The sequence below is a fragment of the Styela clava genome, chromosome 10 (genome assembly GCF_964204865.1).
Source record: "Styela clava chromosome 10, kaStyClav1.hap1.2, whole genome shotgun sequence".
NCBI classification, from domain to species: domain Eukaryota; kingdom Metazoa; phylum Chordata; class Ascidiacea; order Stolidobranchia; family Styelidae; genus Styela; species Styela clava.
In genome coordinates, this window is record NC_135259.1 from 10977584 (window position 1) to 11002860 (window position 25277).

At 32.9% G+C, this 25277-nt stretch overlaps 1 protein-coding gene across 3 annotated transcripts in view; it reads left to right on the forward strand.

Annotated features, from left to right (window-relative positions):
* LOC120337810 (integrin alpha-6-like) overlaps positions 1-21201 on the forward strand; it is a 29202-nt gene extending 8001 nt beyond the window's left edge. For 2 of the 3 annotated variants that reach the window (XM_039405699.2, XM_039405700.2), the window contains 18 exons: positions 47-241; positions 797-890; positions 1533-1646; positions 5817-5927; positions 6742-6841; positions 8446-8565; positions 9111-9294; positions 10215-10450; positions 11432-11663; positions 12446-12717; positions 13270-13438; positions 15277-15449; positions 16072-16248; positions 17079-17376; positions 17560-17697; positions 18123-18329; positions 19768-19874; positions 21063-21201. In XM_039405699.2, coding sequence (XP_039261633.2) covers positions 47-241; positions 797-890; positions 1533-1646; positions 5817-5927; positions 6742-6841; positions 8446-8565; positions 9111-9294; positions 10215-10450; positions 11432-11663; positions 12446-12717; positions 13270-13438; positions 15277-15449; positions 16072-16248; positions 17079-17376; positions 17560-17697; positions 18123-18329; positions 19768-19866 — 2919 coding nt within the window. In that variant the 3' untranslated portion in view covers positions 19867-19874; positions 21063-21201. Of the gene's footprint in view, positions 1-46; positions 242-796; positions 891-1532; positions 1647-4051; positions 4163-5816; positions 5928-6741; positions 6842-8445; positions 8566-9110; positions 9295-10214; positions 10451-11431; positions 11664-12445; positions 12718-13269; positions 13439-15276; positions 15450-16071; positions 16249-17078; positions 17377-17559; positions 17698-18122; positions 18330-19767; positions 19875-21062 lie in introns of all 3 variants that reach the window. The other variant, XM_078117030.1, reaches the window with a different exon arrangement.
* Positions 21202-25277: the final 4076 nt, after the last annotated feature.

Here is a 25277-nt window from a genome sequence, read left to right on the forward strand (position 1 = left end):
ATTACAAAAGCACAACAGACTCATAATCCTGAGCTCTACTTTTTAGGTGTGTGCTCATCGTTATACTATAAGAGGTGGTGTGCGGAAAGCAATAGCATGGGAGGCTGTAATTGGTCGATGTTTCATGTTGGAAAACTCTGTAGAACCACTAAAGGACCGTCTGTCGTTTGAGTATACGCCATGTCAGGGTATGCTGAATGAGGACGGAAAATACGATCATTTGTGGCTTGGATATTGTCAGGTATTTTATTATAGATAACATTGCTATTAAGAGGTGACCTGGTACGAACTGTAACGTAGTGTTTTGGTATATTACACTGATCCATGCTCTTAAAGAGTCACCTGGCCTGAATTATTGAGTAGCTCTAACCAATGTCTCATATTCTCTGTGTATCGTTGGGCTTGATATGAATGTACTGGTGAACCCACTGCAAACTATTTATTTTTTTGTGAGGAAACCAAAACATTGCAGAATAAATTTTGGAAAGTTTAGTGATATCCCATCGAATCAATATTATTGAAGCGTTTTGATTCTTGCTATATGGCATCCTTTTACCCTGTACTTGCATATCAGCTAACACAAATGTAAATCAGGAAAGAGCGTCAGCTGTCATATGAACCGCATGATTGTCGAACGAGTTGTATTCATTGAAACATAGTGATTCTTCTATATAAGTTAGTCAAAAAATATTTTGATTAGATCATAGTACCTTGAGTTAATAAATTTAGCAGTTACGCAATGGTGGAACATCTTGCCATCTTGTTCAATTTAAAAACAACAATATGCATTCCACAGGCCGGCACTGCGGTGAACTTTGCGGATGTCCCGAAACCCACGAAAACTGAAGAATATATCGCAATTGGTGCCCCCGGTAGTTTTACTTGGAGTGGTAAGGTTTTCTAGCATTGTTTTTACATATTACAAAAATGTTATACTGTTGGTCAAATCAAGTATATCTCTGGTTAGAAAAAACATATTTTCAATGTTTCATTAGCCTTATTTATTGTCAATTTGCGTCCATTACTCTTTTGCCCATTGTAATTTTATCAGTTTGAAACTCAAATACATAGTTTGGAATCAGAACTCAACATTGTTGCAAAAATGTACACCAAATTACGATTTGACAAATATTTCCGACTCGCAACTTCAAAATAAAAAATTTGTCGTTTTTGTAATTTGTCTTCCAAGAAGTCAACCCATTGCTTTTGATTTTGTCAGATATCAGGACTGCAATTAATTATCACTATTAAAAAACTGAAATCTCAATTCACTACTCCAGAGATTTAAAATTTAGACACTCAACTTGAGGTAGTTTGATTATCCAACTCTAATATAAAAATACATTTCCAAATCCTGAGCCCTGATTTGAAAATTACATTTACTAACTTGTCTGTTACAGCTACCAACCACACATAGACAATGCTCCATCTACATTTTTCATTTTGATTACATGTATATTAATTATTTTAATGAATCAATTTATTGTTGAGTATATCGTAAATATGATAATTTTTTGACTGTTTGCATACAGGAGCTTTATACACCTCACAACTAAACCCTGGTCTATTTCCCATTGGTTCTATCAACATGTGGACACAAGAAGTACCTAATACGAAATACCCAATAAAGAAAAACAGCCTTCTTGGTAAACCCAAAGCACACCATATGTGGGGGCAGAATACCATAATACCATTAGTAGCTCAAAAATTACCAAGCAATGTTGAATTGTCTTATTCTGAAAACTGGTTATTAAGGCATAACTGATAAGCTGAATGCAGTCTATACTGTTGAGTTCTCATTATCAAAATTCTTTCTTGCAAGCTTATGATATGATAACTATAATAATAAGTCGTCATAACTCATATTAATTACAAACTCTCTGTGACAAAGCAATTATCTAGGTAGACATTTGATAGTTCTCATCTGTTTTGCTTAACTTGAATAACTTATCATTAATTAGTTTGTTTAGTGCCGCCTAGGGGTGAACCTTCAAAACACCCTATGAAAATATTTATTTTCAAATTTTATAATTGATTAGCAATAAACATAACTGGATTTTTAAGTTTTTAATGTCGAAGCAAAAGTAAGCTATAAAATTTGTTTTTATTGGTTGCTCGTTTTGCTTTCATGATAAACTCATTGGCATATTATGTCACATTCTCATAAATTGCCTATTCAGAAAGCTACGCTTTGCATACTTCGCAAGTCAATACCAATAATTGAATTTTTTTTTATGTATTTACCATGGTATGATGCCTCATATTTCTACTCATTGTATAATGACCTCCCTAGCTGTGATAGTACAAGGACTCATAGCAAGTCATCCTATCATATGGATATGGGAAAGTTAGTTGTTATTCCCAACAGATATACTCTAGAGTTCTGGTATATTGTACCATTCTGGCCCTTCGCTATTTTCCTATCCAGATGTTCAATAATAAAATTTTAGCGCTATCTTTTGAACAAGCTAGAGTAAGAATAATGTTATATAGTCTTCTAAGCTCGATGCTTGAATAGGGAAATATATTTAAACCATCAATTTGACAATAGAGTAGAAAGCACACATCGTGCCCATAATATGCCACAAAGCCAATTTGAAGTTTGGAAAGTTGTCGATACCCTTATCGCAATTTGCACCATAGTACAGTAGTTTCAGGAACCAAATTGAATGATTAGATTTTTTCAATTTTCGGATCTAAAGGCAGGTTCTATCATTACTTTTATGTTGGAAATAACCAAGTAGCCTGTATCAATATAGTGGCACAGACCTATTTAATAATTCAAAAGCCTTGCTCGTTGTTGCCGGTATCTGTCATCTGCTACTCTGTGCTTGTGCTGTAGTTATTAACACTATTCTATACTAACATTGACAGCTTAATTCCAGTTTAATCCAGTTTTGCTGGATATCTATCTTTTCATGAATGCATTGTTTGACAGCAATATATGTGCTCGATATTAATATGTGTAAGGAAATAGACAAATGAATAAACATTTAATTTATTATGCAAATGAGATACCTCTATGTCGATATAGTGTATTATCAAAAATATTAGATTTTTAAGAAATTCAAAAATGATTCCCATGTTAATCTGCATTAGGATGCTTGCTAATTTTTAAGATTCAAATCCTTTAGAACTGTCACATCTTCAACCCAGGGATGTCTGAGAGCATTCAAATATTTTCAAAATTGCTTATATTCAGTATAAAGAATTTTTGATTTTGGAATAATTTTGAATATCCTCGTCTGAAAATTCGTCATCTTGAGTGACCCAAGCAAAAAAAAAACATAGTCCAACATCTGACTCTATAAAAAAGGAACATTATTCAAAGTTGTTTATCTCTAAATTCTACAGCCATGAAATTAATTTTTTTAAATTTCCTGTTGGACATACCAATATTCATATTTTGAAATATATTGATATTTTATATTTGAAAATATTCTATATTATTTTAGAATGTATTCGTAATAAGAAATATTCAGTTTTATCCATTCATCCTCGATTCAATCAAAATTATTGTTCATTATGAAAATAACAAAACCACCTTTTTTTGCTCCATGCCTGATATATAAAATTGTTTTTACTAGATCCTCACAATCGCATACTATTATATTGTTTTTTTTTTATCATGAATCATGAAAATGTATTAGGGTTTTATAAATATTTGAGAATAAGCTCAATGAGAAATTGAGCATTCTCCTGTGCTCAGAGAAATCTGTGGCAGGTGGAATATAACCCTTTTTTGTAATAATGGTTGCTTGTACGTAGTCTTGTACAGAGCGGAAGTCGAGAATAGACGTTGTATAAAAAAGTAGCCTCTGAATTTGTGTATTTAGGTTTTGTTAAAGATTGTCCCGTTGTTCTTATAATGTAGTATCGTGTATAAACCGATGTTACATACTCGGCAATACATATTTTTGGCCATGGCCCATTGGTTGAGAACCAATGAATTAGCGCCACACATGCATATAAAGTTTTCTTTTGTATTTTGTTTTTAATGCATGCCTCTTAATTAATTAACAATATTGTTTTGAACTCATTGCTTATTCAGGGGCGTTTCAGCTTGTAAGTACAAGCCTGGATTTTCTCTTTCCTACTCCTAGTGTGTGGAGCAATAACGATGCGGAACTAGCGGCGCAGATACCAAAAAACTCGCTACTCGGTACGCTTTATCTGTCAGCGCTTTAATAAGCTGTTATGTTGATATGTGCATGGTATAGTTTGTAGCACCCGCTAGATTATTTTTATCACGAATTACAATTGAAAAAATTTCTATGCCTGCTTTTTTCTTAGTATTTGTCGAATCAAAAATAACTTTTTTGGTTTTTGATGTATTAACGTGTTCATACGCCATCACTGTATTTAATCTGTAGATAGCTGCATGCTGCTTTGTGGATATTGCATATACCAGTACTTGATTAAAAAACTTTAGGAAGACACTTCCAAAATGCAGACATGTACGCTACTTAATTAGCCTGGATTTATCAATTATTTTAACCGTTTTTTTTTTTTTACGGAAAGTGGTTTAATTTGGATGTGAATTTTGCAAAAGAGAACTCAGCAGATCAGTTATGGCTCATATAACATATATATTGGCATTGCCTTTTTTAGGCAATTTTCAGTGTTTGATATCAGACACTGCTTTATTAATTATTTTAATAGGATTATAGTCTGGCTACCCTATGGTTTTTTGTCTTCTGCTCCCATGGTGAGTAGCTAATTTAACTTCATAATTTGTTTCACAATGTCATTTCCTGTATCATCTGCAGTGCTGAGTAAATTTTGGAGAGTTATCGAGGAAATTTTAGCTTTTGAGTTAATAATAATTATTGGCAGTCTCACGCATTTGGATACAGGGTGTGGCATTTTATTATTTTTTATTTTATCCTTTTTGTTTTAATTTGCATAACAATTTCATTACTGTTTATTAATTATTGTTGTCACAAATTCATCATTTTGCAAAAGAATTTTAATTCTTTTCAGAGTAATTCCCATTTTGTAATTATCATTGTCGTCCGGGGATGTCCAAGTAAGTTTCAAACCAAATTTTTAGTAAAACTATCATAACAAGCTGTTTTTTAGACCAGTTGTGGACAAAAATCGTAAATTCACTCAAAAATTTGATAAAAAGTTTGTGAATGTTGATAAATGGAAATGTTTAATCTTATTATAATTTTGTAATGGACATCCCTACACATATTCATGTTTAATCACTAACAACCGTTACCAATGTCAAGAATCCTGTTTTTAGTTTACTTTGAATCATCTGGTATTTTTTAATAATTGATTAGCCTAATAATTGTATCATTTTGTTGCTTCATATTTTTTAACTATATTACTGAATGTTTTCTTTTGAATATGTCACGGTAGGTTTTTGCTTTCTTTGCTTATAGTTTAGATGTGTGAAAATAAATAACTTTACCTTTATTTCTTGACTTCGAAAAAAAATTGTCCTTTGAAGTTGAGCAAAATCAGTCATGAAATTTATTGGTTTGGAAAATTGAATTGTCCACAGTCTCCTTCTACTGAAATTCTTTAATAACTGATCTGAAAAGGTACTGGTAATAGATTTTGAATGATATTGTGGATTTTTAGTAATAAATATCGTATATGCTATTCAATATGATAAAATTATTTTTCACTTTACTTCAACTTCTCTCTAATGTAGAAATCGTGTGGTAGATTGTATTCTGTATATTTTAGCCATATCTGAATAATAGGCTTTATAATGTTACCCAAGTATGTGCCTGAACAACGTTGACAAAATGTTACGAAATATGACAAATTCCTTGGCTTACACTATTTAATTCACAAAGGTTCATCACTGGCAAATGGAGTTTTGCTTGACTCGGATATTAACTACATTGCTGGAGCTCCAGGTGTTAATTCTACTGGATCAGTTGTCATTTTTGCCAAGGTTCAAGAAGGTGTGTTGTTATACTTGCAAAAAATACACTTTTTTTAACCATAAAGAATCGGTTTGCGCTGATATACCTTCTCATTGTATATACTGTATCTACAATACCGTTTCAAATCTAAGTCTATATTTATATATGTAGATTCTTTAAATAAATTAAAGTACTTATAGGTATTAGTAATCTTGCTACACTTAATTAAAGACCATTCTTTTGTCATAATTAGGTTTGCTCTTATATACTGTATGTTATAGCTTACATAATTCAAACAATAAAACTATTGTACAGGGTTATCTCGAGCCCCAGGATGTTTCTTTGTATTCTGCTCTGACAAAAAACCTGAAGAAAACCACTGCTCTAAGATCTATTTGTGGGCCTGTACAGATACATGAACCCATGTTTGGGAATCACTGCCGTGGGGTATCAAACTACTTCAGGGATGATATTGTACATTTGTACTATTCTGAATCAGATCGAAAATACTATTTTTGGATAAAGAATATGTTCTTAATTCGGTTCAACCAAGAAATATTTGTACTCCCGTAGTATGTGTACCAGGTTAGGGTTGGGCCATAATTTTATTTCGATTTCCTCATTTCAGTTCTATTATGAGTTCGGGAACTGTCTGTGTTAGTCAAGCGAATATACCCCCTGCCCGTAGGTTTCAGTCTCTTTACACAACTTGTTGTAAACTAGTCGAACAAAATTAGTTACCTTCATATTAGTACACATACTTCTGGGGCGCCGAAATATGCATTTGTACAAATTATATATTTAGAAAATTTTAGTTTTAGAATCTTGTTAATCGAAGCTTTATATTATTCAGTGCAAGATGAAAAGTTTGTCATAAAAGAAATGGTTCATGGTGATAGAGTTGCTTCAAGATTTGGACATGAAGTTCAACTTATTGATGTCACTGGAGATGGGTAAGCTGTATTTTGGTTTATATGGATGTGATGGCTGGGTGCAGGAATTCTTGCACTGGACCCAGGGGCCCATGAGTATTGAAAGTCTTCGTAATGGAGTCATGAATCATGAAAGTTTGATAACCACTGGCAAAGTGGTTAAAGAACTAGACTCAGCCAAGTTGCCATTGCAGTTTAAAAATCGCGGGTTAAATTCTCATCTGCTCCACTTCACCTGTATGCTGAACCGAAAAGATTCCGGTTCTTTCAATTTTTAAAGAGAAAGGCATGGGAATAGTTCATATAGTGCAGCGATCGGCAACTTGAGGCTCATTGTTTTCGGAGCTCTGGCTCCCGTGAATCGAAGTGACTACAGCAGTTTTTATGTTAGACACAGAGGGGATCCAATATTAATTCGAGGGCATAAAGTCGATTACCACTCACTAATTACACATCACAGACAGAGCAGTAAAAATAGGTCGCATTAAGGTGATTCAAGTCTGTCAAAATCAAAAAAAATATTTTCTTTTCATTTTCCAAGTTCTTTTCATTTCGTTGTAAACTGAATTCATAATTTTTGACTTCTTCTCAGTAAGAACTAGAATATTACATCATATGTAGTTTTCCAAGAGTTTTAATAGCCACTGACATTAGAGTAGATGTTGCGGCTCCGAGTAGGTTTGAGTTTCATAGAAAGGATGCCAAATGGCTCTTTCAATGCTAAAGGTTGACGACTCGTGATATAAAGAAATACCTATTCACCTCAGTGTCCAATTTTCATTGGAATTTCATCTCAGTATGGACTATCTAATTCAGACAATTTGTTATTGATTAACATGTAGGAAAATTTTTGTGGTCTCTGCCATATCCAATATATACTTATCTATTAAAAATTAGGGAGAGCTGGCTATATAATATAAATGCATCTGATAATAAACCATCACCTTATCCTAAATAATATTTGTCTTATTTTAAACATATTTATATCAAATCGAGCATGGGCAAGGATGGATCGTGCCGATGAGGCATGGTACATCCATGCCCTGTGCTCGATAAACTACTCAAAATACTAATGCTTTCATCGGCCAAGCATAAACTAATTGCTGTGTTATATTATAGACAGCACTTGTAAACTAGGATAACAAATGGTTTCCCATACTGGCTTTCTTTTGTCTGCAGCCATTGGTAACAAGCATCTCCTATGTTGAGATAACTGAAGTAAGCTGAAACTGAAATTTTCTGCTTTTTCAGCACTCTGGGCCCATAAGGAGTTTAATTTCATGTAATTCACTTGTTTTAGTAGCATTATTCTACTTTATGTGTTAATTTTTGTTGATACCACAGGTTAGATATTCCAGGTTTAAAAAATTGCCATTGCTTGAAAATTTTGACTTGTGCGCATATTAACTCTGATCGCATTCAAACGAAATGACATAACGCTTCCTTAATTCCAACAGCTACAATTTGTATGGCGTGCTATGATTTGTAGGGTGGCTTATATGCGAATTATTATGCATTCATCAGCTTAGGGCTGTTTCTTTTTTTTAAATATTTCATTTCCTAAACTGATGTCTTAATGATAAAAACATTTATTTTTTATCCTAACAATTTCAACTTTTTTGCAGGCGTTTGGACCTAATTGTTGGAGCACCACAATATTATGACAGAGAATTAAAACTTGGAGGTGCTGTCTACATATATGTCAATAAAGGTCTCGGGCAAATTGGACCAGATCCCACACAAATGTAAACAAATTTTGAAAATTTATGTTATGCCTTCATTTTAAATAAGTCTCTTCACAATATATCACAATCAAATACTATGGATTGTTATTTTATTTTACGAGCGTGTTTTCAGCTCATAGCTTGATAATTTTATTGCACTTTCATGTGGTGTTGTGTACTTTGCCTGGCATAAACAATGGTTCGAACCCATGTCTTCCCTAGTATATTGAGCTTATAAATTTAGAGAATATTTCAGATCTTTAGCATATGTCAATTCAATCAAATATGTACTATAACAATCATTTTATAATATTTGTCAAAATTTATTCCAAAGGCATTTCTTTACAAATTTTTGTTGACATGCTACTATCTTCACCAAAAATAACCCAATTTTTTGGTTTTAGTTCCTCTATACTATTGTATACACACCAATTAGGTTTACTTAGGGTAAGTTAAAAATTACCATAAAAAATGTATTCAATAATTGATAAATCAATTTTCTAATTCAATAAATTAGTCATGTTGCTAATGCTATTTGTTTCGAAATTTTTATAACTTATTTATAGCTTATTTGGGACTGTTGATTCATCATTTGGTATGTCCATTACAAACTTGGGTGATGTAAATATGGATGGAGCTGATGATATTGCCATCGGTGCTCCTGGTGCTGATGAATGGAAAGGTGCAGTTTATATTTACCATGGTAATAACCAAGATGGAACCAAAGGCGTTCACGATGAACCCTCCCAGGTATTAAGATGTTTTTAGTTGTTTTTAAATATCTTCCGAGGCTAGAGATATAACTATTATAGGGGGATACTTCAAGAAATTTTTACTTCAATTGAAATTTGGAAAATACCTGAAAAAGGTTTTTTCTTTCAACGAATTTTTCGAAAAATAATAATTTTTCCTATTTCTACATATTACTACTGTTATATAATATATTTTATTACCCAACTTTGATGAAGGTCCTGATTTTGCTGTCTATACTTCTCAGTTATTAAAATAGTAACTGAGATATATGCATCTCAACTCATATAGGATAATAGGATTAAAACATCTCATTTTGTTGAATAATAGTGATTCTATATTCTGTGAATCTTGACTTATTGACTGTGTAGCAGACTCCTTACTTTGGGTATTTTTTCTAGGGAATTTACGATTTTTAAGCTTCATTAGTATATCCAAGCATGATTTATGCTTGGCGATATTCTACATCGTTGGCCCTTTTATGTTATTGGTCTGTAACATTCAAGCTGTCATTTTTGTCTCATTTTCACTCTTGTGGTTTTCTTCTCTAAACATGGTGTGTAGTTCTACCTTTTAAATTATTTATGTATTTCCTTTCACTGAAACTGGAATAGTCTTTAAACATTGTTTCCAGTTGGATTTATTTCGATTCATTGATAGCAAGTGTCCGATTTTTCAACAATCATCTTACCGAATATTGTGCCCCAACCACAATAATATCATATGATGTACAAGGTTTGTGAGATGTGTCCCAATTTTTACAAAAAAGTTGCAAGGCATTTTAATAATTGAATAGTCTAATTTAAGGTGAAAAATGGCAAGTGTCCATTGGTGTGGTATGCAATAGGTGCCTGCCTTTTGTCTACTTTCATTTCATCAAGTCTATATTAAATTATCCAATTCTCATATTTTTTATTCAGATTATCCGAGCCAGCAAGCTCATCGAAGGTGGTTACCTAGCGAATAACATAACAGGAATGGGATATTCCGTCAGTGGTGGTTTGGATATGGATTTCAATGGGTATCCAGATGTTGCTGCCGGTAGCTTGTCAGACTCAGTTGTCATGTTTCAATCTCGTCCCATTGTCAATATCATTGGTACTATTGAAGGACCAGATATCAAGATCGAGTTAGAAAATAGAGATGTGAATAAAGGGTATGTCCATATATGGCAGGTTTTGGTTTCTAGAGGAATTTATAATTAGTAATATAGGTACTCCCGTAGTACGTGAACCAAGATGGCAGACACCGGAACGTAGTATGTGTACCAAGTTAGGGTTAGGCCATAATTTTATTCCAATTTTTCCTCGTTTTAGTTCTATTATGAGTTCGGGGACTAGCCAAGTGACTCCCGTAGTATTTGTACCTGAAATTATGGCTTAAGCCTAACCTAGTACACACACTACGTTCCGGTGTCCACCATCTTGGTTCACATACCACAGGAGTACCGTAATATATGCCATTGGTTTTCTTTATATGACGTTTCGACACGCATTTCACTCTGAATAAGGCTCTGTACAAGCAGTAGGTAAGGAACTACTATAGTTTTGAAGGAATGGAATTTTTTAGTGTTGGCAATGTCCACCCAATTTATTACACCCTGACTGAGGTGGTGGGCATGGGATTTGAACCTGAGATGCCATGACAGTTTTATCTTATACTTAACGCACTAGGCTACTTCAAAGTGTTGAAATTTTTATGAAGACAAAATAGTGATTTTCATTATCTTGATTTTTCAAATAGGCTATCGATAATTGAATTTTGATTAACCTCCTTAATTAATTATTTAAATATCTTTGTTCCTTCTGTGGTCTCCTGTTCTCAGACACAGATCGCATTGATAAATTGTTGTTATCTTTGTGATTCTGAAAAAATTCATTTTTCTCTTCAACTATTGGAGCAATTCCTTTCAAATTAGTTAGTAGTTAAAAATGTTTTCGTCGCTAAAAAAGCTATTAAATTTGCTCCCTATGTATTCCCCCATATCCAATGCTTTAAAAAATTTTGTTGGAACTACTATGCTGCATTGTACATTTTCCAATTACAATTTTGTCGAAGTGCTTCCCAATAGTCTGGGAGCAATGTACTTATATTCGTTTATTTGTAATTGTAATATTCGTAACTAACTCCTTTTCAGGTACGATATTGAAGTCTGTCTCAGATATACAGCATCACCACGGACATTTGATGAATCGGTCGAAGCGACTTACACAGTTAAGTTAGATACAACAAGGTTGGGAACGGATCTTCCCACAAGAGCGTCATTTTCTTTAACTGATACATCCGCTGCCGAAATATCTGTAAATATCACTTTATACAAACAGTCAAGGCAAAAGAAGAAATGTGAAACATTGACTGTTTATATTAAGGTTAGTTGTTCAGTTTTGCTTGCCAATCGGTGATTGTTTTTTCATCTCTCACATAGAGTGATAAAACCTTCTCCATATATTTCATTCCGAGCCAGTAGTTCCCACACATTGCAAGATAATTTCCTGTGTTGCACAATATCAATCTATTTCCTAAATAATTGTTTCTTATTTGCCCTACTTGTCATATTACAATGAAAATTGCTTTATAAAAAGTGATTAAATGAATACACATGTTATGAAAAACTTTTCCTTGCCATAAAAAGCACTCAATTTAACAAGGTCGAAATTTTTCGACATGCATTATCATAATTAAATGTATTGTGAAGTGAAAAAATTTTTGAGACCCTGCCCATAGCTCAGATATTGCTCTATTGTAATAAGCTATACTTGCCTTTGGTTGATACTTATTTAAGTTTTAGTTACTACAATTATTATATATATTTGACTGTTTACTAACAGACTAGATTGCATACCTGATGTTTTGGCCCGATCTATTTGGTATTCAAAACCTTCAAAATCTTTTTTGTTCATAAATCTGCATTCTGAATTCTATACTTTTACTAAGGATCATTAAAAGTTTTTTTCGGACACGCAAAATGCATCGAGTTTACTAAGCAATCATAGCAGTCAAATAAAAGTAGGCTTGCATGCTCCAATATTTGAGTTCAGATTCGAAGTCGAAATTTTTCTGATCAGAAGTATAGGAGTATTGTAATTTTGTAAATGGTCAAGGTCAAATACACAACCTTGCCAACAGTATAACTTTTTCATACAAATTACAGAAAGACATCCAAGACAAGTTATCTCCTATTGAGCTTGAGTTATCTTTCACAACACCAAATTTGTTGCCGAAACGTCAACGCCAACGACGTGCTGCCAACGTTCCTACTCCGACACCAATCATGAACAGAGCAATAGAAAACACTGCTTTTGCAGAAATTAAGTTTTCTAAAGCGTGTGGTGATGATGAAATATGCAACAGTAAATTATCGCTCACTGCGGAATATCAGATATTGGTTCCAAAGGGTGAAGAAGATGTCTGGAAAAAAATCAAGTCAGTAATAGATTTTTTCAAATTGAAACTTATTGTTAGTATCATTTAGGAGGTATTTTCATGTGTTTATCACAAAAAATGCATTTCAAGCTCACTTCATCAAATTGAAAAATTCCATCGTTCTGGTGCAAAACTGGTCAATTAAGAATTGTTTGAAACTTAAATTTATTATGAATGAAGAAGAGGCAAAAATATGTTTTCAATCTAAAACATAAAAATGAAATGTATATCTTAGTATCTGAAAAATGTGCTTATCTGTTTGGGAACTGCGAGTGTCCAAATTGAATCATAATTATTAAAGCGTCAACTCGAAATTTGATAATTTGTCAAATAAAATTGTAGCATAGAATTCCCTAATTTAAAACTATCCTAATATGCGTATCCTATTATACTTACATTTTTACATCTTCTCTGTTTTTTCAGTAAATTTGAACTAATTTAAATGGACCCCATAATATATTAACAAGTCTAAACATTGTACTCCCATATGTATATCTATTGTTATGAAAATACAAGACCTTCTATGATTTAATTCTTTCATCCTTGTCACAGAAAAAACAGTGACGGAATCCCAGTACTCAAACTAGGAAATGAAAAACAAATAGGAATGTTGATTGATATTAACAATCCTGCACCAGGAGAAGACGCTCATCAAGCCAGATTATACATGTGGTTACCTCCTGTGTTGGATTATACTAATATCGACATGATTCCACCTATTGTAAGTTGTTATCTTTGATTTTTTGTTTTAATTGAATGAGGGTCTAAAGTCAAACAAACCAACACTTATGCTCATTTAATTTACTATTTTGGATATCAATTCAAGAGAGTAGGCGAATAGTCCATCAGGAAGTAATTTTTTATTTTTGAATACTTTGCTTTTGTAAACTGTGTGCTGTAACGGAACACACCGCTCTGATAAGACTAAAACGTGTAAAGACCGTGTTCAACCAACAAAAAAAAAATGCAAAAAACGTGAAAAACCACAAATAGCAATGATGCTTTGACTGGTTTTTATATTTTGCAACTAGGGCTGTCCAAAATCGAATATTTTTTTGATTCGAATCGAAACGAATATTTTTCTCAAATCGAATATTATTGCGCAATCCTAAATTTGTCTCTAATGTACAATAAAACTTCTTCTTCAATATTGTGATAACATATGTGCAGTTATATCTAAATTATTATATCTAAATTAACTATGTTTCCAGAGTTATAAAAGGAGATCACAAGCCTCCTTGAACTGGTCAAAAAATTAGGGTTTCGAAAACTATTAAAATTTAAGAGTTGGAAATTGCACAGACTATTTTAATGCCCGTAGTTGCTATTTTAATCCCATTATCATTAGTATTATTAACTCGATATTTTTTGTGTAATTTTTAGTAAAATGATAAACAACTATTAATATAGATATAACTGTTGCCCAAAAAGTTCAAAATTGCATTTCGGGAACTCACAAATACAGAGCTAGTTTGATGACATTATCATTTTATGATCATATGTTGCTGTACAACAGCCATCAACTCACAAGAGTGCAATTATTTGTCATAGTAATAAATGGATGAAACAAAGTATTGCCATGAGAAGAAATTACAAATTCTATTGGTAAAAGGTATTGGACATCCAAAACGTGTTTCCTGTAACATGTTCCTATGATTACTGACTCAACAGCTACAAATCGATTCTATTTATAGAACTGGCGTTTTTGCTGACACAAAATTTGCCTTTTTCTCCTTGTGTTCTCTCAAAAAACGTCATCTTCAAATCATTGTTACCGATAACTTTTCATTTATGAATATGCATGAAATGGATAATTACATGTCACCGGGCAATAGGAGAGACCTTTTTACAGCAAAGAAAGCGATAGAAACATGTTTTTGCTTGCCCGGTGAAAAACGCAGTGCAAAGGTGGTCGTGTGGCGCATTATGTACAAAATTTTAGCGATTCGTAAAATGGCCGAAAAATGCTTCAAATAATTTGCGATTCCATTTCGAATATTCGGTTTGCTTGGACAGCCCTATTTGCAACCTCAAAAAAAATTTTACAATGAAACTTCAATTGCTCTGAAACTATCCTGCGCATATGTGTGTTAAAAATGGTAACCATTTTCAAATATGTGTCATTTCAAATTTATTAGACAAGTGGATCGCTGTGCTAAATTGTTGTGGCTTGAACAGGGGTGGGCAAGGTTTTGGACCAGGGGCCACAAATTTTGCCCACTCAGACTGACGGGCCATGTAAGTATGAAGTAAAAAGTTACATTTTATGAACAATATTTACAGTGTTACAAAAGCAAAAGTGGAAAACAATAATCCTCTTGCCAAAACTAATTTAATCTCAACAAATTCCATGAGTTATTTCTAGCTAAAACATCCAAAATCTGGGTTTGGTTTGGTTGTGGCAGCATCAGGCAGGCCAGATTGAATTACCCAGCGAGCCATAGTTCGCCCATGTCAGGGTTGAAATGAAACAACACAATGATGGTTATATGAGTCATTTACTTTTTGTGTCCATGGGCTCCATATATTCCAACATTGCTATCTTTTTTCATTATCAAGGGAGGAGATATACATTGTGGACCAATTCAAGACAATAAAACTGATGCATCACAGCTATGTAACCTTGGTAATCCATTCCCTGCTAACGGTAGAATGCAATTCAGGCTCAAATTATTGAAAGAAAATTCAATTTATGAAGCTACTGGATTCGAAATAAAGCTGCAACTTCAAACGTAAGGAAGGGTTTTTAATTATCTTTTATTTATTAACTATTTTATAATGTTATGAGGTATGGGAAATGGATTTAAAATTTCTGGTGTTGTACCTCTAAAATATCGATATTGATATTGCAAAGTGTGGAATTCACTACTTTTCGATTTATGATCTTAATAGGTAATGAAAGAGCAATACACAAATATAGGTGCTCCAGAAGTGTGTGTACCGATATGGAGGTAGTTAATTTTGTTCGCCTACTTTACATCAAGTTGGGTAAAGGGACTGAAACCTATGGGCAGGGGGTATATTCACTTGGCTAACAGACAGTCCCCAAACTCGTAATAGAAGTAAAATATGGAAAATCGGAATAAAGTTATGCCCTAATCTGGTACACATACTACGGGAGTACCAAAATTTTAAATAGATTGGTTCATAAGAAAACCAATTATTTACAACAACAATTCAGCAAAACATTTTATAGGTACACAGTTACACTTCACATTCCAAAATTAGGGAATTCATAAATACAGCAATATTACAATATGTGTAAACTTTGCATACATATTTCCATGTTTTTGTCTCTCTGGACATGATTTAAAAATCTTCACTGACTGTAAAAACTTTTTTTGCCCTAAACAGGACAAGTCAACAACCAGGCCATGATATCATAAGAGATTATCCAGTAATCGTTCATGTGGAAGCTCAACTTGATATTGAAGGATATGCAAGTAGAGAACAAGTTAAATTCGGAGGAACTGTTATCGGTGAATCTGCAGTAAAAGAAGCTGAAGATGCTGGCAGTATTCACTCTCACATGTAAGTTTAATTATAATCAATATTCGTCAAAAAGCGTATACTTCACATTTTCTAACATGCCCTGCATCCAGCAAAAAAGGCAATAGGTATAATATGCTAAACATTCATTTTGGGTATAATTATACACAAACAGAGGTTGAAGCGTTAAAGTGTTGATATTTAATTTTCTAAGAATTTTGGGGGTCACTGTATTTACTTAGCGAGAGGCAGCACGATAGGACATTTCAATCATATGGCAAGGCACTTATCTAGAGTCTAGAAATAGGTATATATCTACTTGAACACTGCTGAGAAATGAGTAGTGTCAGTAGAAAACTCTGCGTCCTAAATATGCTCGTATCATTTATTAGTCATCTAACAATACTAATATTTCCATTTAATATGCAAATACAATGCGAAATTCCAATGATGCTATCTTATACTGTGTACTTCAGTAAGATGATAATATCTATCAGTAGAATATGGCCTCAAAGGTACAGTAAGTATTCCTTATCAATCCTTTTGTCCTATCTTTTATCTGTGAGTATTCTAATTTGATTTATTATATATGTCATTTATAGGATAGGATAGGATTTACATATTTATCCCGGGGGAGAGGAAAGCCGATAAGACGGCTTATCCATATGTCGAACCACGGCCTCTCGTCCGGTTACCATTCCAAGTCGGGTATGGGATTATTTCTAGTATTTTATGAGATTTTGATTCGAAAATTAACCTTAATAAAATTAATTTCATTGTATGTAGTTGCTTATTACTAAAGATTTAAAATACACATCGATGTCTTAACAATGCCAAATTTTCCATGGAATATTCTTTTTTGTTGTGAACAGCTATGAAGTTACAAATACTGGGACAGCTCCTGCAAATAACGTTCAACTTCATATCAGCTGGCCACAAAACATCAACAATGGTAAATGGCTTTTTTATTTACTGGAAGCCAACGTAAGGGATGGATCAGGAAATTGCACTCTTCCTGAGGAGGTAAACCCACTCAACCTACGATATGTACCAGGATCTGAGAGACAGAAAAGGTCAGCAGAAATCTCTGATGCTGATCCAGGTGCAAGCAATACAGAACCTGTGGTAAAAGAAGTGACTAAAGGTCCAGAGTCAACTCAGGAGAAACTTGTGAGTGGTTTTCCCAATTTTAAAGTTGCGTTCATCTGTCCCATATTTCAAGCTATTTTTTGTTTATTTCGAATGTAAACTGGTCAGAAAGTTGTAAATATTCCATAGAGTTTGTCATATCAAATCATTCACTCTTATATACTTTTCTCGTCTATTTTTTAACTCATTGATACATTATCACAGATATGCAACAACACTGCTTCATGTATTGAATTCTCATGTTCTCTCGGTACGCTGGGTGCCAAAGCCAAAGTTTATATTGATCTCCATGCTGTCTTATGGAATAGTACATTCCTAGAAGAATATAAGGGAGTTTCCAAGGTATGACCTCGTTAATTTCTCGTTTCTCAAGTATAATTGAATTGAAAATATGTGTTTGGATTGTGCTGGCAATTAGTCACACGTCAAATGAAGCATATAGATAAATTTACGTGTATATAATATCACGTTGTGAGTGGGTCCTGGATTCGTATGCTTCAGGAATCTTGTCTTAAGTTGTTTCCCTGCATGAAATCCTTTTTGGTTGATACATTTTTTTTAATTATAGTTGCCAGGAATCTAGTCCAATCTGGCTTACATTGGTATTCCTCAAGGATCTGTTTTAGGTCCTATCTTGTTTTTTGTTTTCCTCAAAGTTTGTATTCAAGGAAAGGCATATTTCCTCAGAACTGAAACCACATTAGTGTATTTATATTTTACCGTTTTTTTTATTTATTTTCGGGGTAATATAATAGATATCTCTTTAGATTGAAGTCCAGTCCAAAGCCATGGTGTCCATTGCTCAAGAAAACGTCCAATTTTCTGAATCATCAGAACTTGAGAGCGTCGTCTGGACAACAGTTAATTCTGAAGTTGTTATACCAGTCAAGGAAGAAGTCAATTGGTGGATTATAGTTGCAGCCTCCATAGCTGGAGTGGTGTTACTAGTTTGTCTAGTGCTGCTACTTTGGAAGGTATGGTTGTTATTTCACCGCACTAGTATTTGTTTGCTTTGGTGACATTTCTGAAATGTGATTCTTTTTAAATACTTTTTTTGCCCCTCTTCACACAGGACAGGCAAGTCTTTTCTAATATAGGGCTGTTGAACTTGATCAAAATTTGAAATCAAATATCAATGAAAAGCGGTCCCAATTGAAAAAAAATAGCCCTCCATAACAAAAATTATTTTGTTTACTAAATTGGGATTTCACTGATTGTGATTCACGGAGGATTGTTATTGAGAGTGAATTTTAAGGAAACAGTCAGTCTGGTGGTATTGCTCTTCTATGGGTTATCTAATTATAACAGTTTTTTGACTATGTCCTTGGTTGATAATGTAAATAATATAAAAAGAACATGCAGACCAGTTTATAGAAAAATAGAACGTAATGTATTAAAATAAGTGTTACAAATTAGAATAAAACAGTAAGAAACGGTTATATTAAACAGTAGTTAACCATAATTTCTTTTTCACTTTTGATTCGGACTAAAGCACAAAAAAATATATATATTCAATTTAAACGCATTTAGTCACTACTTGATCTTCAGGTAGCCTACCTTTTTTTCAATTGGTCTATGTCAGGAGGGGGCAAAGTTTATTTTGCAAGGGCCACATTCAGAAAGAGTTTTTTGCAAAGGGCCACATTAAGAAATTGACTTTGAGTCGCCATTCGCTAATTCAGTTTCAAATTCATTGGTACGTGGCGTCGTTGATCCGGAGATGAAGTAGAACATTAATATTATGTTTATAATTCAGTCTAGATATTTTAATTAAGTTCAAATATAAAAATAAATCTGAATTTAGAACCTTCTGGCCTGTTGTAATTTAGTTATAATTTTTTATATCCAACTGCAATCTGGTTAGTTTTCGATAATTTTTCAGTTCAATATAAAAAAAAATTCTGATTCTATGAAATTGGTCATTCAATTAAGATTATATTTATCAAATATCAAAGTACTGAATAACTTAGATTAATTCATAATGCATGAATGTTTTTTTTTTCACAATACTTTTACTTTAATTAATAATGACGATTAATTCATTATTATAATTATATTGTAAATTAAAATTCAGTATTCTAGATTTCTACTAGTCCATTCATTTATATTTTGATAGCAAAATTTATTTAATGAAAATATATCATGATTTATTCGCAAAAATACTGAAATTATAGCAGGTTTTAAATCTTACTTTTTTAGACGCCTTTTAGAAATATCAATAATATTCAATATTTTTGGACATCCCTATGCCACATTGAATTAAAATGACATAGATGGTCTGGTATGCATTCCTGAGGCAACTTGCGCATAAACACTTATTATGCAGACATACACACATGCTTCACAAATATGGCTGTGCCACGTTTTACTACCACTGGCTTTTCACACAACACAAATGAAATAATATTGCAGTGCGGATTCTTCAAACGAAAACAATTTGGAGATTATCAAAAAGCGAGAAGACACAAGCAGGCATCGAAAAAAGCTGACGAGAGAGAAACCCTTTACTGATATTTATGGTAATTTGAAAGTATGCAATAACTCTGAAATGTGGATTACCTTTATGTTTACTTCAATTTTTTGTTATGAACTAACATTCCTATATAAAAAGCAATGAACTGCAATACGGTTATTGATATTAAAAAATCAAATATATATAGGAAAAATTTACTACCCAACCTTTTGGCATTATGTCAATGTTTCAATGTTGAATTTAACAGAATTGTGTTTATAGCAATAGGAGAAAGGGATTTATTGTTATATCATACAAGTTTGATGAATAGCTTTTAATTTTGTTCCTAAATATCTTATTCCTGGCATCTTGAATCAGTAGAATTATTTCTTTCATTTTTCTTTATTTGCATTTAAAGATTAGCATGATTCACTTTTTCATCTATTACTGTTGTGCTTCAGAAAGCCATTCGATTATCAGTACTTAATAAGATAAGCGGCCCAGGGCAACTTGGTCTTAGAGCACAGAGTTTACCGGAACGATCGCTTGTCAAGCATGATGTCGGTCAGGGGTGTGCAACCTTTAATACAGGAGGGGCCAGATACTAATAACTGGTTGAAACTGCGGGCCGCACCTTTATTTAACATAGGTATGCCAGTAGTTGCAGGCCCAAAAATTTTGGTTTTTGATCTTATGACATGCGTATCATGCGTTGTTCGCTTTGCATAAGCTCCTGCAGCGCAAAGGCATTGGAATTATTCGCACATACTAGATGAAACTAAATTAAACTTCTTCAAGGGCACCCCTTTAAAAATGGGCACATTTCCGTGGGCCGCACAATTTTTTCTTGTGGGCCGCAGGATGCACACCCCTGATGTAGGTCGTTAAAATGACTAATAGAAAAGCATTCCCTCAACTCAAATAAAACAGCATAATTTTGGGTGGGATATTGGGTCCTATAGGAGCAGGAGAAAATTTGATAAAAAAAAAAAAAATTTAAAGCCTAATATTTCAAAATTTTTTCAGTAAAAAATACGAAATTTTTAATATGTAATTCTAAAATTTGGCTGAAATATTTCACTCTGCATTATATTTGCCAAACGAATAGGATTTTTGTTAGCAATGAATGTGCATTTAGAATTTACATGCATGTATTTGATAGTTATTGTGAGTTGTTGCATGGATCATTCGTCAACAAATCGCTTCTGTTTCAGCGTAAAGTAATTGTTTTTAAAGTTTATATATTTTTTCATAGTGTGGATTTTTCAAACGACGACAATTTGGACCTTCAGCCCCCATGCAAAAAGCAGCAAGAACTCGCAATAAAACTGCACAAGATAAGGCTGCAAGCAAACGTATATTGCAACATCAGACATCATGGCGACTATATTCTGAATAAAAAAATTCAGAAAATTATCAATTTTTTGAAATATTATGCCAAATCTGCAGAAAATGTTGAAATTTTTTTACTACCATGTTGTATATTACTAGGTAATGTCAAGCTGTTTTTTTCAAGTGTGGGTCATAGACGGTCCGTGTTAAAATGCCATTTTACTTTATTGACTCATGCTTGATCATGCATGAATAGATATATAATGCACAATAAAGTTAAATTTTTATCGGTATGATGAATTTTTAGAAAATTATTTGCGTGACTATGGTACGAAAAAATATGGTGCTTTGTTTTTATATATGAAGAGTAACACTATTGCATTTGAAACCAAAGTTACAGAACTTTTACAGTACTTAACATTATTTTTATCTACGAGTCATTGAAAAATATGTGTACTTGTTATTTTATCTAATTATCATGCACACTCAAGGCATATTGTTGATATTAAGCAGAGTAGTAAGTAGTTCATATTATCAAATTTGCATTTTTCTGTCATGAAATTTTTTAAAATCGAAACCGTATGAGAGCATTCTATGTTACAGCTGAGATCTATCTAGCTGATAATACACTATTTTTGGTATGGTACAAGCATGATATGAAGATGTTACTGATAATGTTTACAATAAAAAGTTTAATTTTTTTTTTTTTTGTTTCAATTTTTACTTTGCATATTACTGATACTTAAAATTTTACTGATTTCGATATGCTAACAAATCATGTATGCTTTTTTATTTTGCTAATATTATTATTAAGTCTAGTACTGATAATAATATAATACTTTTTTTTCTATCAATTAAGTCATTTTTTAGCATTTTTGGCTTTTTCTATTTGTAGTAATATTACATCGCTTTCTTTCATCTGTTCCATTTAACGACCAAAATTGCGCAATTGCATTCCGATTGGTTGGGAAATTGATGTAATCAATGAAAGAGTGATATACAAACAACTTGGCTTTCTTACCATGTTAAGAATTGTGCACCATTCAATTATAGTCCACCACTCGCACCTAATGCACTAGTACATTTTAGATTTTTGGAATAACAAGTGTTCAATTGAATCAAACAAAAAAGTGTTTAGGTTCGACTTATAATTTTCAATTTTGTGAACAGGATTAGTCTTTTTTGGACGCTTGCATTGTCCTAGACACCATTCCACATTTGTATTTTGTTTGGTATGTTTATGACTAAGACAAGTCCCCTTCCATTTATCTCATAAAACAACCAAAAGGTATAAGAATAAATGCATTCAGTTCAGATTTTAGTCTAGTTTTTAGCGTGTATTCGGTTATTAAATGACAACATGACCTAGGACATTTGTTTGCAAAATGATCATATTCTTTTTTTTTTGTAAACATTGATACATTATATTTTATGGTCAAGGCATGACATGATATAAACATACTTTATAATTCAAACACATAAAGGCCATCAAGCTCATTAGAAGATTTTTCCAGTCAAGTCTAAAAGTCTTTGATTGGATGTGCATTTTCATCAATTTTGGACTGTTTTTATAATTTTTTTTTGGTGTATTTTTAGTATTAGTTTGGTTACTGGACTTGAATTGTTACTGTTAGGCAAAATACAGAGAATAAATTTTTGTCCTATTCTGATGAACAGAACAGCAAAGTGTTCTGTCCTATCTATGAAATATTTCGTATACATTATACGCTCTTGATTACTTAAACATTTTATATTTCTCAAATTTTTTTTGGTTGGACAGTATTGAATTGATTAAAAACTGTTTTCCATATTGTATCACAAACTACGAAAGTTTATTTATATAATCAATATTTGTTGAATATGTGGCATTATGGGTTAATTCAGACTTAATAAAACTATATCTACTATTGTCTATTCAGTTTTATTCCAAAAATAAGAGAAAAAATTATTTTAGTATCAAAAAAATATATATCATAAATCAAACGAAATTTTTGTCATGACGTGTGGTATTTCATTGCTCCTTTTTCAATATATCATTTTTTTACTTCTGCCTATTCTAATGAATTTTCATGAATTGCTTAGCTTATTTCTGTAATATATATCAACTAAATATACTAATTATGATATAAATCAATGAATTATCTCCTTGTGTTATTTCAACAAAAGGAATCTTACAACCATCAAATTTGACATGACTGTATTGAAAATGTATTCAAATTTGCTGGGGGATGTTACCCAATGTAGTGTTCCCTCTGTGAGATTGCCCTATTTCAGAAGTGGTCATACGGTATCGATATATTGTTATCCAAACTTGTTATGGTAAAGAAATTATGATTGGTTATATCCATCATCTGTGGTCTTTTACCAGTTATGTCCAATTTTGATGGTGTCTATATCTTTTGTCGAAATAGCCATTTCAAAATTATTTTTTTATGCCATGTTAAAAAATCAGAATTCTGTAATTTTTATCTATGTAACATTGCCAATTTTATCATCATCGATACACATTTTAAAATAGTACAAAAGTTTTGCAACATGGTACAAATACGAACGTTGTCTATTTTCATTTTGTTGTTCTGAGATATTTAAGGTGAATGGAACTCTTTCTCACCCGTTATCAGCAAACTGGTGTGGCGTATTCTGCTGAGCGTTAGGAATACACTCGCCACAGCACCTCTGATTACCCTGCATCGGTTCGCAAGTTCGAATCCTGTGGGGATAATTATGTGGGAGGGTACGCCGTGGGGTGGGTGGTCCACCTAACAACCCTAACCGACATGGATTGGTAACTGGACTAGAGGTGCACTGATACCGATATTTCAAAAAGCCAATAGTCTGATACCGGAACCAGGTAGTTATTACTATTAAGTGTGAATGGCAGACTGGTTAAAACGATGGTGTGTGAGCATTATTCATAATGCACAATATTTCAGTTCGAAAAATAGGTATTCGGATGCATTGTGCACTGACGCGAGTAATCTCGGTGTTCAATTAGAAAACTGGTAGGTTTGGCTACTATTGATGGTAGCATGAATAAATGTTTACTCATCCTATAAAACTGATACATCGAGTTGCGTGCGTTGGATTCTGTGCCAATATAACATCTTATTTCGCATTTTACACATTGAAAAATCCACTAATATTGATTGATATATTTCTACTTAATTTGCATGTAATATTGAAAATGTCATTGTAAAACTTTGGCAGCGAAAATAGCCAAATTAGTTGAGCTAGTTTGGTTGATAAATAGCTAAAACAGGTCGAATTCCTATTCCCTTTTCTACTTGTGTGGGTGTGAACGAGCATAGCCAGAGTTAACGAATTACCGCGGACATGATCCCTACACGCAAAAAAATAATAATTTCAACATCCGTATTACAACTAATTTTAAGACATTTTGAATCGGATTAAAAAGCTGAATATATCGAAAATATCGGTCTACATTTAGCCGATACCGATACATCTCTAAACTGGACGAGGCCGAGGGCATCGATTTCCGTAACAATGACCAATCAGCAAAAAGTCAACGATGACGTAACAGTTGAAATTTGTGACCGCATCTCTGATTACTCTGCGTGGGTTCGAATCCCGTGAGGATGAAGGGATAGTTTTGTGCGAGAGGATTGCTGGGCTTCTCGCCGCCGTGTGGTGGTTCACGTACCGTAAAATCGGGTAACTTTGGATGGAATTATCAATCGTTTATATCTCGGCTGAATTGCGATTTTAAAATAGCAACGACTAAAATATATACATCAAAAGTTTTCTGTGGATCTTAAATTCATGGCGTCAACCACTGATAATTTAATTAATTATAATAAAAATCACAATTAACGAAAAACATTTTCATTCGATTTGATGATTTCAAATTTCTCCATTTGGAACGGCAACATAGTTTAAAATAGAAAAAATCGTGAGAAGTCAAGAAATACTGCTTAAATATAAAAAAATATATATAACCAGCGAAAAATAACAACAATCATTGTTGCAAGTGAGTTCAGGTTAATGAACCCTAACGAAAGTAATTTAATTTAAAGTTACCTATATAGACCATTCAGTTAACCATGAATAGACCTTATTCATTAAAATCCCATCCTACGCGCAAATAGAAAAGTGATGTAAACAAAACAATTTCACATTA